General features: G+C 38.9%; 1 protein-coding gene across 1 annotated transcript in view; it reads left to right on the top strand.

Annotated features, from left to right (window-relative positions):
* LIFR (LIF receptor subunit alpha) overlaps positions 1 to 14,207 on the top strand; it is a 79,043-nt gene that overhangs the window by 28,496 nt on the left and 36,340 nt on the right. Inside the window, 4 exon segments of the mRNA XM_037798784.1 lie at positions 85 to 244; positions 1,581 to 1,695; positions 6,252 to 6,391; positions 11,663 to 11,826. Of these exon segments, the coding sequence (XP_037654712.1) occupies positions 106 to 244; positions 1,581 to 1,695; positions 6,252 to 6,391; positions 11,663 to 11,826 (558 nt within the window). The 5' untranslated portion in view covers positions 85 to 105.

Genomic DNA, 14,207 nt, shown 5'->3' with positions numbered 1-14,207 from the left:
TCTGTTTCCAGTGTTTGTGTGTGCAGTGTATCAGTGTTTCTTTGGTGCAATTTGAATTCATTTAGAATTCCTTTTTTTATCTAGGACTGACTGCATTGCTGGACGATGGATGTTTACTTTCGATGGAGACGACCATCCCGGGTGGTGGACTGTAAAAGAATGAGGACTGGTTCAAGTTTCCATTGGCTCTTAGTATCATTTATTCTTCTGTATCTAATGAATCAAGTAAATAGCCAGAAGAAGGGTAAGTGCAGCTGAGTCATTGAGATTGAACTGATTGCAGGTTTATCATTATTTTGATTATGAAGCAATCTTGTTTTTTTATTTGAACACTTGAGGTTTTTGGTGGTTAAAATCCTCTGTGTACTTTTGGTTTCTTATACAAAGACCCTTGAAGATAGATCTAAATATTCTTTTTCCACCTAAATCAAACATCATCTTAATTACGTGTTATCTTAATTATATTAAAAATATTTGTGTAGATGCTACCTAGATCATTTCTATAAAGAACATTATAGTCCTGTTGTCCCTTTATTTATGTTTTATTTTTCTGTAATTAAACAGAGCTTCTCTTCCCCCAAGGCTGAAAATTTTATTAATTTTACTACTGATTTCTAATGTAATAGCATCTAATTTAATGTTTCTACTTTCTGTCTTATATAGCGTTATAATTTATTGCTTCAGGTGAATACCATGGTAACCATACATACAATTTAAAGGAAAACAAACCTTTTTTCATAGACATTTATATAGAGAGAGATATTCAGAATCTACCTCAGATTCTGAGTATCTTTTTTATATTATAGTTGCTTTTTTCTCTCTTCTCTCCTTTTGCCTTCTCCCTCCTCCTTTCTCTCTCATACTTCCTTTTTTCTTTCTCTTCATTTTTTTTAAGATGACTTTTTTCATTTTCATACCTGTGTATTCCTCTATGTAATATTATTTTCAGTTGTTTAGGCACATGCACTATGTGCGACTTCTGTGAGTTCATTACTGTTTAAATTTTAATATGCTTCATAAAAATCTAAATGGGTTACAGGGTTTCAGTGTAGGGTGGTGGTCTGGCAGCAGGCGTGAAGCAGTGGTGACTAAGGGTGTTTAGAAGCTGTGTTTGTGGTCATGGGAGGCACATAGCTTTTTAACCTAGATTTTACTTCTTTTTCTTTTTTCAAGATTGGGCTATTAGAGATTAAAGGGGTGTTAAAATCCATCCCCCCCCCCCAATCCTACTCTCTTGGTCCCATCATTGCATTACTTCCACTGTTTAAACATTTGTTATAATTGTCTGGAAGTGGAATTTTTGATAGAAGAAGCCTTATCCCTAAGTTGTCTAGCAGGTTTGTCCACTTTTATCCATTTACCATTTTGCTATTTTTAACCAAAGCTGCAAAAATATATATAAAACCAATCACCCATTCTTCCTGTGACTGCAGGTTTATCTCTTCACAAAGGACACAAGCCCCCTGCAGACATACACTCTTGTACTTACAGCTGAAAATGGTTGACTTGCCCTTTTACAACACAGCTGAATTATTAAACATGCACTCTGTTGTGTGTGTGTGTCGTTTCTCCTTCTCTAGGGGCTCCTCATGATTTGAAATGTACAACTAACAATCTACAAGTGTGGAACTGTTCCTGGAAAGCACCCTCAGGAGCAGGTCATGGTGCTGTTTACGAATTTTGCATTGGAAACAGGTAATGTAAATATTTGATTAAGTCACAGCTACAATTTAGAGGTTCTCCCTCTTTAACTTTAGAATATAAATTTTTTATTCTGGACATTTATTTTATAAAATTTTAAATCTTAATTCTATGTTTCTTAAATATTGAATCTTACATCATTTAAGACTGGGGGGAAGAAAAACACCTTCCCTCAGCCAAAACTTTGATTCTTTTATTATATGAGTAGCAAGTATGGAACATACTACTACATGGTGTGGGTTCTGATCTACTATGGGGAAGTTTTACAGGTCTGTCCCAAACCAGTGTCTACCTGGTTAAGTTTGTGCATAATGGAAGTTTGTGCATAATGGAAAGTGCCAGTAATAGTAGCTTAACAGACAGGCATTTGCTGTCCTGTAAGAGTCTGGGGTGAGGCAGTCCAGAGCTGGTATGGTTGTCTGTGGCCATTGGAGATGTGGGTTCCTCTTCGTCATGCTACTCTGTCATCCTTGGCATGTGATCTCATGATCCAGGATGACTGCTTGAGGTGCAGCCATCATGCCTGCATTCCAGAAAGCAGAAAGGAAAAAGAAGGGTAATTTTCTTTAAGAAGACTTCGAAGAAGTTCCACATGGCACTTCCACTTAAAGCTTGTTGACCAGAACCTAGGCAAATGGCTAAAACTGGTTGCACGAGAAACTGGGAGTAGTATCCTCCTGGCTGGGTGGCAATGTTCCTAGGTTAACAGTGGGTTTATGTTATCATGGAAAAGCAGAAAATAGAGATTGGGAAGCTGGTGGGAGATTGTTACATGACCTTACCCTCTCAGGTAATCTCGGAGTGAGCGAGAAGTTCCTGAGCCTAGAGTTGATGTCTTTGGGATGCCTTCATGCCAGAATAATTCCTGTTGCATTTCCCTAATCCCAGCAAGGGCACCAAGTTGCTCAGCAACGCTGGAGTAGTTATGTAGCATGGAAGCTCCGAGTCCCAGTTTTGCCGATGTTAATTGACATAAATGTTTATTTAGATACAATTAGATTTTTTTTTTTTTTCCTTTTGAGACCATCCCATTCCATGTACATTTATTGAGCATTATTCTAAGCATTGGGGTAGTTTTATCAGTCGGGATGAGCTAGGTCTTGTTGCAGAAACAAACATCCCTCCAGTCTTAGTGGCCCATTTCCTGCTTGTGTTCTGTGTCCACTGTGGGTCATCTGAGATCTCTGTCCCGTGTCTCTCCCTCAGGCCCCAGGCCCTCTCTGGGGTGTTACAAGGTGCGCTGGCTTTTAGAGCTTCTTTCCTGAAGTGACAGGTGTGACTTTTCACTCAGATTTCTCTGGACAACTAAAGTCAGGTTGCCAGGCCTCGCTTCAGAGTGGCAGGGACGTGCAAGCCTACCATGCATCCTGAATGGGAGAACCTGAACAATTTGGTGAATAATGCTGATGACCGCCACAAGCCACAAAGAAAGGAATTTAGTTCTGGCTCCCAAGGAGTTCGCAAGCAACAAGTATTAACGATGCTGTGTGTCCAATGCTGATAGAGATGATCTGTGAAGGGCTGGGGGAGCAGGAAGCATAGCCTACAGAGCGTGGAGGTCCAGTGAGGCTGTCACAGGATGGACAGGTGGAACGGAGAAGGTGGGGCACTGGTGTGCAAGAGGCACAGAATGTGAAAAGTGCGCAGGAGGGGTACAAAAGGCCATGGAACCACTGTCTTAGTTTGCTAATGCTGCAGAATGCAAAACACCAGAGATGGATAAGCTTTTATAAAACGGGGATTTATTTCGCTACACAGTTACAGTCTTAAGGCCACAAAGCGTCCAAGGCAACACATCAGCAATCGGGTACCCTCACCGGAGGATGGCCAATGGCCTCCGGAAAACCTCTGTCAGCTAGGAAGGCAGCTGGCATCTGCTCCAAAGCTCCGGCCTCAGAACGGCTTTCTCCCAGGACGTTCCTCTCTAGCAAGCTTGCTCCTCTTCAAAACATCACTCCCAGCTGCACTCCCTTTCCTCTTTGAGTCAGCTCATTTATATAGCTCCACCGATCAAGGCCCACCCCGAATGGGTGGGGCCACACCTCCATGGGAACATCTCATCAAAATTATCTCCCACAGCTGGGTGGGGCACATTCCAAGCAAATCCAACCAGCACAAAAACTTCTGCCCCACACAAGACTACAAAGATAATGGCATTTGGGGGACACAAGACACTCAAACCGGCACAACCACCAAGGAAAAATACCACTTTTGTCTAAGAGATCATGGGGAACTGGAAGCATTTTGAAAACAGAGCTGATGGAGAAGTTTTGTTCTAAGTAAAGCACGAGCCAGGGCAGAGAAGCAGAGTTGAGGTTGTGTTTGAAGGAGCCACAAGTAGCCAGTTTCATTTCTTTTGTCAGCGCCCATTGAGCCCCATCTTAGTGTAAGGAATGGTAGGATGGTCTGGCCTGGAAGTGTTGGGTGTGGGAATGGAGGAGTGGGTAATTGGGAAGTAAGGCCGGGAAGGGGAGGTCAGGTGGGTTGTTGAATAGCTTGCTAAAATCCTGTTTCTTGAATCATCTATGCTTACATACTCTACCTTCTAGTACAGCTTGGTTATTTTTCCCACCACCATGTTGCTAAAGCTTACCATTAACCTCTGTGTTCTCAGTCTCTGGTTGATACCTTTGTTACATTTCACCATACTGCCTGTATTTTATTTATTTATTTATTTTAATCTTTTCCTTATTTCCGTGATGTGACTTTTTTCAACCTCTCATGTAGTTCCGTCTCTGTCTTTTCCCCAGGCTTCTCTTCCTCATCCTAAATATTTTAAATACAGTCTTCATATACTTCTCATGCTGTGCAGTTTTCCTGAGTCTTCTGTGTGTCCTTTATGTTTGTTATTCCCAGTCTGTAATCCAGCTCTGAGCCTTTTCCCGAAGTCCTGGTGTTTAGCACGTAAACCAGTACAAGGTATTATGGAATAGACTGCAAAACGTGCGTAAATTATAAGATAATGCATTCATAGCGCATTGGGGATTTCAATTTCTTCTACTTTGATGGTACTTTGATCGGCTGCATGGTACTGCGGTGGGGGGGGCGGTCAAAGCAGGAGGGAAGACACTGCCTGCTGGAGCCCCCGCCTCCTCTCCCGTGCTCACAGCCCTCTGTCCCATCGTGTGTGCTTGGCAGCCTCCGTTTTCCCACCTTCCTCGCCCTGATCTCTAGCCATTAAGTTTTACTTGCCCCTTGATCCCTCAGTGTGCTGATTTCCTTTATACCACGTGTGCCTCTGCCTGAAATACCTTTCTTTTCCCTTTGCCATCCTGCCTGTCAAAGGAGCACAGGCTTTTGTTCCCTTGGATGGATTTGGGTTCAGGTGCTGCTTCTGCAGCTTTCCCAAGCATTTTGTTTTTGTGCAAATTACTTAACCTCCCGAAGTCTGTACTTCTCTTTCCCCATCTGTAAAATGGGAATGTACCTACCTCAGAGGTTTTTGTGAGGTATGAGTAAGGTAGTTAGCATGTGCCTATCAGGGAGCCGTGGGGGCTGCTATTACAGACCCCACCATGGCGTTGCTGCTTCTGAGAAGCCTCCCCTGCCCCCTGGACCCACCCCTGAGTTTCTCCTCCTTTTTGGAGCTGTGTATATAACTCTGCTGTACATTCATATTTAAATTTGAAGAAGAGTTTTTGGACTCCTAATAAAATTGAAACAATCACTTTATTGTTTGGGGGGGAGGGAGGGAGGGAGAGGGAGAAGAGGGAAGGAGAGGGAGAGAGCAAGAGCGTGAGAGAGCACAAGAATAAGAATAAGGAGAAGTACCATTCGCCTCCTCAGAAGGAAGGGCCTGCTCTCCCTGTGGCCATCCTTCGGCCTGTAGGAGCAGTGCTTCTCCAGAGTGTGCTCACCAGACACCCGGGGTTCTTGAGAAAATGCAGATTCTTACTCAGTAGGTCTTGCTGGGGCGAGCTTCGTGCACCCCAGGGTCTGCATTTCTGATAAGCCCCCGTAACCCTACTGTTGCTGACTAGGGTAGCAAGGTGCTAAAGGTTTGTGTAGAGGGCGCGTACACCAGATGACTGGAATTCATAAGCTCATAGTTTCCTTCCGTAATTGGGATCGTTAAGTGCTGGGTACATAGTTACTTAGATGTGCCCTGAATTAATTTATCATACAATTATTAGTTTAGGATTGCGGTGAGGTTGAAATGCTATGATATGTGCTACCCCCTTAGAGTAGTGCCTGCAAAATTTTGTGACCAAGATGATGAACGGCATGCTTACTGAATAACCACAGTAGAACCTGTGCTACACATGCTTAGATGTGGCCTTGCCCACATCCATCCTTATGAATGGAAGCGTTCATTTGTCTCATAAGAACAAATCATTTATATATGTAAATTAACTCTAATCAATTATGTACATAAATGGCTATGATATTTTGAAACATTGGATTCAGCCTTAAAATGCAGTACAATATCATGTTTTTGTATACAGAAGCACATAAGTATTTTCCAGTATCTTTAGTGTTACTCAAGTTTTTATGAAAATTGCATTGTTAATTTTATCTGCTATATTAAAATGTTCTTTCTTGTATTGCAGGTCCCAGTCTTGTTCTCATTTGGTAAACACAAATACTAAAATCCAAGCTCTTTTACCTGGTGATCATGAAATAACAATAAATCCTCTACATGATTTTCGAAGTTCTAGAAGTAAATTTATACTAAATGAAAAAAGTGTTTGTAAGTATTTGCTTCAAAGAAAATAGTTTAAAATAGCTCAGAGCAGTGCTTTTGCTCCTATTATGGTGCTTTATAATTGGCAGAAACTTGCCACTCTTTTACTTTCAGTTGTTAAGCTAATACTTCCACTTACCCAGCAACCTCCCTGGAAATTGTAAGCATTGCCCAGATCAGGAAGGCAGCAAACTTGTCTTATGGTCAATCCATATAGACAGAGTTCAAGATACTTCCCCTCAGTTTGATACTCTTCCCTTAACTCCTTTGTCTCCTTGACTCCTGCACACTCTTCAGAATTTCTCAAATACCCTGTTCTCAGAAGTTCTCTTTGACTGCCCCCTTACAGTAGGAATCCTCTTCCTTTTTTAACATACTCCTAGGTAACCTGTACTTCTCCCTTGCAGCACTTATCACAATTAATATTAATAATTTCTTGTATAATTAGGTGTTCACTGTGCGTCTCCTCCACAAGAATATGGGTCCCAGCAGGGCAGGGACTTTGTCTTCTACACCTAGCACCTGGCACCGTGTGCTGCATGTAGCAGATGTTTATTTACATGTTTCTGGATTGAATGCCTAGGACATGTTCTGCAAGTGGATTGGAAGCACCAAATAAACACAGGGTGACAGAGATGAAGATTTTGCTGCACAACAAGGCCTTAAAAACTCTAGTAGTCTTGACTCTTAATGGTGGGACAAGCAGATTTCTTGGCTCCTGATAACTGTTGTGGGCTGTATTATAAGAAATTATGCTGGGTCTTATAAGAATGACTTACTTTGAAGCAAGGGGAGGAAAATGTGGTTAACTATTGATTTGTCCAATTTTATATATAGGATGCACGTTTGGGTGGTCCGCATCTGAGATGATTCAGGTTATAAAATGGAAGAATACCAGCAAAGTTTGCTCACCAGGAATGCAGAGTCTGTCCCACGTTCTGGCCAAAGTGCTGTCAGTGTAAAGCACTAATTTGGGCTGTCTTTCAAGATAATGGGAGAAGAACCATGTGTGTTATTTCTCTATGTAGTTGTATGTCAGATCCATGACAGAATATTTTATATATAATAAGTTAGGGAATTTTGATAAACCCAATTTATGGAAAATTTTGAGATATTAAGATTTATTAAATATCTCAATTTTATTTAAATGAAATAAATTTTATTTAAATCATAAACTTTGATCTGGAGAAATTTTCTTTTTGACAATAAAGTAGTACATTCTCTGCAGAATGGTCAAATAGGCAAAGAATTGTGGAGAAAGCAGATCACCTATGATCCTAGCACCTATAGAGAAATATTTTTAAGACTTAAATGTATTTTCTATGCATGTAGAAACAGGGCTCATATTACTTTATAAGTTCTCTAACAGAAGGCATATTATAGACATTTTTTCAAGCTGTAGCTACCTAAATCTACATTAATTTTAATGGTTGCATGGTATTCTGTTGAATGGAGGTACCATACTTACTCTGAGCTATTGCATTTAGGTTTTCATTTCCAGGAATTTAGCCTAATTCCTGGAGTTCATATTTCTGCATTAAAGGCATTCCCTTTTTTAAGACTTTTGCCAAATTATTCTCCAAGGCTTTGTACCCATTTGCATTCCCACAAGCAACAAATTAGAGTACCAGCTTCCCCACATCTTTTGCAGTATTGGGTTTTACTCGTCTCTTCTGCTATTCCAATCCAGTGGCCTCCAAATTATATTGTTGTTTTTGTACTTTTATTGCTTTTAAAAAAATTGTCATTTGTATTGTTCTTTGAAGTATTTCTGCCTCTTGTAATTTTTCTCTTGTGTTACTCATCTTTTCTTCATTAATTCACAGGAGGTCTCTTTATATTATGGTTGCTAGCTCTGTCATATTTGCTACAAATACTTTTTTGAGTTTGTATGTTTTTTCAACACTGTAGCATTTTTCATACCACAAGTTTTCATTTTTACATAATAGCATCTCTTGGTGTTTTTCTTTATGAGTTTTTGGTTTTTCTATCATGCTTGATTTAAATCTTTAATCCTTCTGGAAATATTTTGTAGTAAGGTATGAAGAATCTAACTTAATTTTATTCCAGATGCCAAAAATCCCAGGACTCTGTAGAAGAGCCAGTTTGTGCTGATTGTTTCAGGAGGTGTCCAAAGTTCTTGTCTGGGAAGCTACTTTAAGATGACAGTGTCAGATGGAAAGAATTAGAAAAACAAATCAAGACAAGCTCTAAGTGACTCAGTCGATAGACTTTTCATTGTTTTTGAATGTTATCTGATTAATTAGTAGCAGTTTTAAATAATAATGGGCCTCATCATGATTAGAATAACAGTATTGGCATAAGACAAATTGAGAAACAAATTGGGTGAATGTAATACAGAAGTAGATGCCCCAGCAAATCTTTGAGCACCTACTATGTACAAGAGAAGCTCTTAAATGGGAGTCTAACTGTGGATTAGAAGACCTGGGCTCTTTAGCAGTTTGCTACTAAATAAAAGTATGAGAAATTAACTTTTTTGCAGATCTGAAGGTACTTAAAAAATATATACACATGACGCAAGCAGGGTTTGTAACACATCTATGTAATAAGTGTCTACTTAGCAAGGACAAGCACAAAAATAAATCTTTGTAGGGCTTTTAATATCTAAGTTTCTTATAATAACCTGAAAATTTGGATCTCTCCAAGGCAGAATTACTAATGTGGATCATGAAAAAGACTGGGAGAGCTCCTGATCTCCTGATGTTCTAAGGAAGAAAGAGCATATAGGTTGTGGGTACATCTATTCTAGTATGAAAATGAACAATACAAAAAAAAAAAAGTACAAGCAAAACTTGGGTTAGTTTTTTTTTTTTCCCCTAGCTGAACAGTTCTGAGTTTCTAGAGAGTAAGTTAACATTATTGCCAGTTGCCTCTTTTAGCTGGAAAGAAATGCAGATGACAAGGCTTGGATGCTTGGGGAAAACTTCCCAATTATTCCATAAGAAAAGGGAAGGAAAAAAAGTGTTTTTTAATCTTCCCATTTGTAATTGTAGCTATTACCGTCTTTGACTTGAAATATTAGATTTGACTTGTGTTTTGAACAGTAGCCCACTACTGTTTAGATAAAATTTAAATTATGTGAATTTTTCAGGGAGGGAAGTATTTTAATTGATGAGTGTTGCCTTAACAGAATACTCCCATGTTTCATAATCTTTTAAGTTACTACATCATCATGACATCTTGAATCATTTTGAAAGAAGAAACACATTCTTGGAAGTCTCTTCCTCTGTTTGGTCACATTGACACCTTGAACTTTCCCTTTCGTGGCTGAAATAACTTCTTGCTCCTCCTTGGTCTGTGCTTTTCCTTTTTAAAAAGCAGTTTCCTACTTAAAACTTCTCCTATCAAGCATCCTCCACTGTCCTTGCATAGCTGTGTCATTGTTGATTTTGTTCCGTAATGCAGACTTCAAATCCACAAGTTCTGTTTCGTGTACAGCCCTAACTCTTTTACCAAAATCCAGGGCAGAGCACTGTGGTCAGCAAATTTTAGTTAAATCTAGTAAGTGGGTTTATTTTTAAGTTCCAAAGCTAACTAATATATGTTAGTTTTTTGTTATTTACAAACTCAACTGCCCTGTCTCTGTATACTGCATTTTCTTGTTGCCACGCTTATTTAGTTGATCCTTGAACTTCTTGGGGAAGGGCCCAGGAGAGAAATGAGATCAGGGAAGGTGTCTCTGTATTTCTTTTAACTTACCTTCACCTTACTGTAATTTTGGAAGAAACATGCAAGAAAGTCCCAAGTCTCTCTACCCCTCATGCCAGAAAGCCTATGTTTCATAAAACTGAACTAGTTCATCTTCCCTTTCCATTGATCCACAATTTTCAGCAATCTACGCGTCACTTACAGATAGGGCGATTTGAAGATTTGCAAGAATATCCTACTTCTTTCTGCTACCTTTTTTCGTCTTACCAGTTTTTTTCTTATTGAATGCCCAAATCCTTGAGCACTGCTCTCCCAAACGTCCTTCTCAAATATTGATAGTACCTGGTCTTTTCTCTGTCTGCCTCTCTGAACTCTCTTTTATTTAGCCCAGATGACAAGCCCTTTCTTTTGGTCAATGTGATCCTCGCTTTTCTCTGGTTTTCCTCTGGCTCTTATCTCATTTCCTTGCAGGATTCTTGGCTGGTATTTCTGGTTCCTTGAAGGTGTAACTATTGGCAGCCTCCAGAACAACCTTTCCCTGTTTTATCTCTTTGTATATGCACTTTCTTTTCTTCAGCTACACTCAGTGAGTTACTCTCCACATTCTTAACTGCTCACCATTCTCATCCAGCTGACTGCAGAGCCCTCCATGATTTCTCTTTCTCTTCCCCTGACCCTCGATCACTCACAGCTAGTCTTCTGCATCTCTTCACAATGATTCGTGAGTCTTCCTGCCTTTCTTGCCACTTTCCAGGCTGGAAACTTGAGAGAAATCTCAGATGTTTCCCTTTATCTTTATAGCTGATCCATCTGAAAATCCAGTCATTTCTTTGAAACATCCATTGGATTTTGTCCTTTCTTTTCCTTTTGTGTTACCACAGGCCATATCCTTACAACTCCAGCTGGGATTTCTCCAGTGGTCCCCTAATGAATCTCTTTATCTCTTACCTCAATCCCCTGTAAACTGTGTTGCATACCACTGCTAAACCAGCCTCTCTGAAATACTTCTCATATGTTGCTACTTCTTCCCAGTAACCCATTGGCTTCCCAACTCTGTGTCTTAGTCATTTCTATAGTGTTGCTGTTAGTTCGTGGTATCTATTGCCAGTGATCGCTCAGAGCAGTCCTCAGTGGGAGAAACCCTCCAGCATGAGGGGCTCTGACACTGGGAGATGAGGGAGAAGGCTGCAGAAAGAAAAGATGGAAAGCATTACCCAAGCAGGGTTTTGTATTTTGTCATTTTGAGGGGCTTGACCTGACAGCCATACAAAAGAAGCTCTTGTAGGTCTTGGAGTTCAGACCAGGCGATACTAGACTATTCTACGTAACCTGGTTGCTGTTTGTGTTAGAAGATGTATTATGCATTTGAAACCAGTAACTGATAAATAATTTTCTCATATTGTATGATTAATCTTTGAGAGGTACCATTACAAAGAAATACATGTATTTGTTCTTTTTTCAGTAATTGATTGGTACACAAGTTTGGCTTTTAATCCTTGATTATTTATTTTTGATCAAGAAGGAATAGAGCCCAAAAATAGTTGATTAATGGAATTACAATAGGAAAACCATGACTCATTTCACTGTCTTTTGTTTCCTTTTTTTAAGCCTTAATTCCAGACACTCCTGAGATCTTGAATTTGTCTGCTGACTTTTCAACTTCTACATTACACCTAAAATGGAATGACAAGGGATCTGTTTTTCCACATCACTCAGATGTCATCTGGGAAATCAAAATTCTACGTAAAAAGAATATGGAAATCGTAAAATTAGTAAGTTGGAACAAAAATGTGATTTTTTTTTTCTGTGACATCAAATAAACAATTTTTGAAAAGATTTTAAAGATGACACAAGTTAACTTCTGGATTATTAAGGAAATAGATCAGATATACTTTCAGTGTTCATTAAAACCATTTGCTGTGTTTCAAAAATCGCTTATTAAAATAATACATAACTATTACAAGAAGTATAGGAAATTAAGAGGGGGATAATCTATGTTTCTACCACTGATCCTGGTACATTATCTTTGTTCCCTTCTACCCTTTTTCATATGCATGTTTTTACAAGAATGAAAAAAGTGTACATATAATTGTTTTCTGTTTTTAATCTTTGTCTAATGTGAACATAAAAATAAATGTTCTAAAAATACATAGCCACAGTAATTTTTGAGACTTTTAAAATAAATCTATATGCTTGGATTTATCAGAATCTGAAATAGCATTCTTGTATCTAATATATAAGTTTTTTTCTATTTTTTTAAATCCTGCTTAAGAATGGTTTCCTTATGACCTACTTTTAGTTTGCTTTTAATCTAAGGGTTAATTAGAAATAGTGATAATAAGTTTTGACAGCTGGTACATGATAATTCCACCTTTAGCCTTTTACTCTCTTTTTCCTTAATGGATTTAAAATATGCTTATCGATTTAAAAATTAGAGTACCATCTCACAGTTTTACGGTTTATTTGCCCAAGTACATATATAAAACAGTAAAGATAATAAGTAAGGTTATTCTGCATTTAATAATTCCTTATTTTTCCTTTTTGAAATAGTTACTGTCCTAATTGTAGTTAGCACATAGCTAATGCTTACTGTATCCCTGAGAATGTTCTAAATACTTGGCGTATGTTAATCCTTTTAATCCTCAAAACAGCCCCACAAGGGAAATACTATTATTATCAACCCTATTTAATAGAGTCACAGCCACAGTAAGTGGCAGAACCAAGATTCATGCCCAGGCAGTTTGGTTCCAGAGTCTGTGCTCTCTTGGCCACTGCGAGTTATATTATATGATAGGTATGTTTTTTTCATCTAAAATGCCCCTCCCCTTCCTCTTCACCCTTGCAAATTGAACCCACATTTCAAGACCCAGGTCAAATCCTACCCCCCTTATGGAAAACCCCTCCTAATTACCTCAGCCTAGAATGTGCTCTCTTTTCTTGAATTCTAATAGCAATTCTTGGCTGTGAATCTAATTTTTCAGTTAGCTTTGATGTAGCGCTAGCATTGTTGTCTTAAAACAATTACTTATTTAAAATTGTATTGCTTAACTTTTTCTTATGGCGTAACATTTTGTACTCTGGGACTACCACTTCCTGGCTTAGGGTGACTTTTCAAAATGTCCTTTTTCTCATTTGTAAAATGGGAATAATACTTGCTCTAGGGACTGTAAAAAAAAAGTAAATGATCCAATATCTTTAACACTGCTAAACAAATAGTAGATATTACTTCCTTTGGGGACTTAAGTGGCTTTAAAAAAATAAAACTCATTTCGGGATTCTGAAATAAGAGGGTTACTCTTTGAAGTTTGAGTGAAGTCAGAGATAACTGATTGAAATACTATTCTAAGACCACATAACTCATTGCCATAAGAGACCTAACAGATCAGAAGGACTGGGTCGTGATTTCCTACTTGGGGGAGTGTAATAATTGAATGGAAAATTTACTAAGCAGCAAGGAAAACAGAGAAAGGACAAATTAATTTTTTAAAATGAAATGAAAGAGGGAAAATGACTCAGGTCCATAGTAAAACTGGGCATTTTAATTTATAATTATTAATATCGGTATTTTAATTCTTTATTGTTTATCATGAGTCACTTTGTCATAGGCTCTAATGCTATCATTTTGTAGTCATTTAAAGGTCAAGAATTCCCTGTGTCAGTGCTCTGCTTATAAGGCACTGGACAGCTTGTGCTGTTGCCTCTGTGCCTAGCCACAGACACCCTGCAAGGCACAGCCTGTGCGTGATGTCAGGGGGCCCTGGGAGCTGAAATGTACTGTGGCCCTGGCCCCGGCTCTCAAGACCCTCCACTCCCCACTCCCATTTTTCTCTCCCCGGAAACGACTGCTTTCAACTCTTTTAGCTGATTCTTTGGTTATTTATCTCCATTTCTCCAAAGAACATGCTGATGTTGCTATTTCTTGATTTTTTCCTTTCAGTTTTGAGCAATATTACTTCCCGCAATAGAAGGTGAAAATTTAGCCCTCTTTCATACCTCCCACCCTAGCCCACACACACACACACACACACGCACACAAACACTCTCTTACGTTCCCTGTCACCTTCCATTCTTCCAGTATGGTAATAGAGTTATATTGTAAATTTTGATAGGCCAATATTATAATTATGTAAACAGTATTTGCCAAGTAGGATAT

The sequence above is a fragment of the Choloepus didactylus genome, chromosome 11 (assembly GCF_015220235.1).
Source record: "Choloepus didactylus isolate mChoDid1 chromosome 11, mChoDid1.pri, whole genome shotgun sequence".
NCBI classification, from domain to species: domain Eukaryota; kingdom Metazoa; phylum Chordata; class Mammalia; order Pilosa; family Megalonychidae; genus Choloepus; species Choloepus didactylus.
This window is presented reverse-complemented; position numbering and strand designations above follow the sequence as displayed.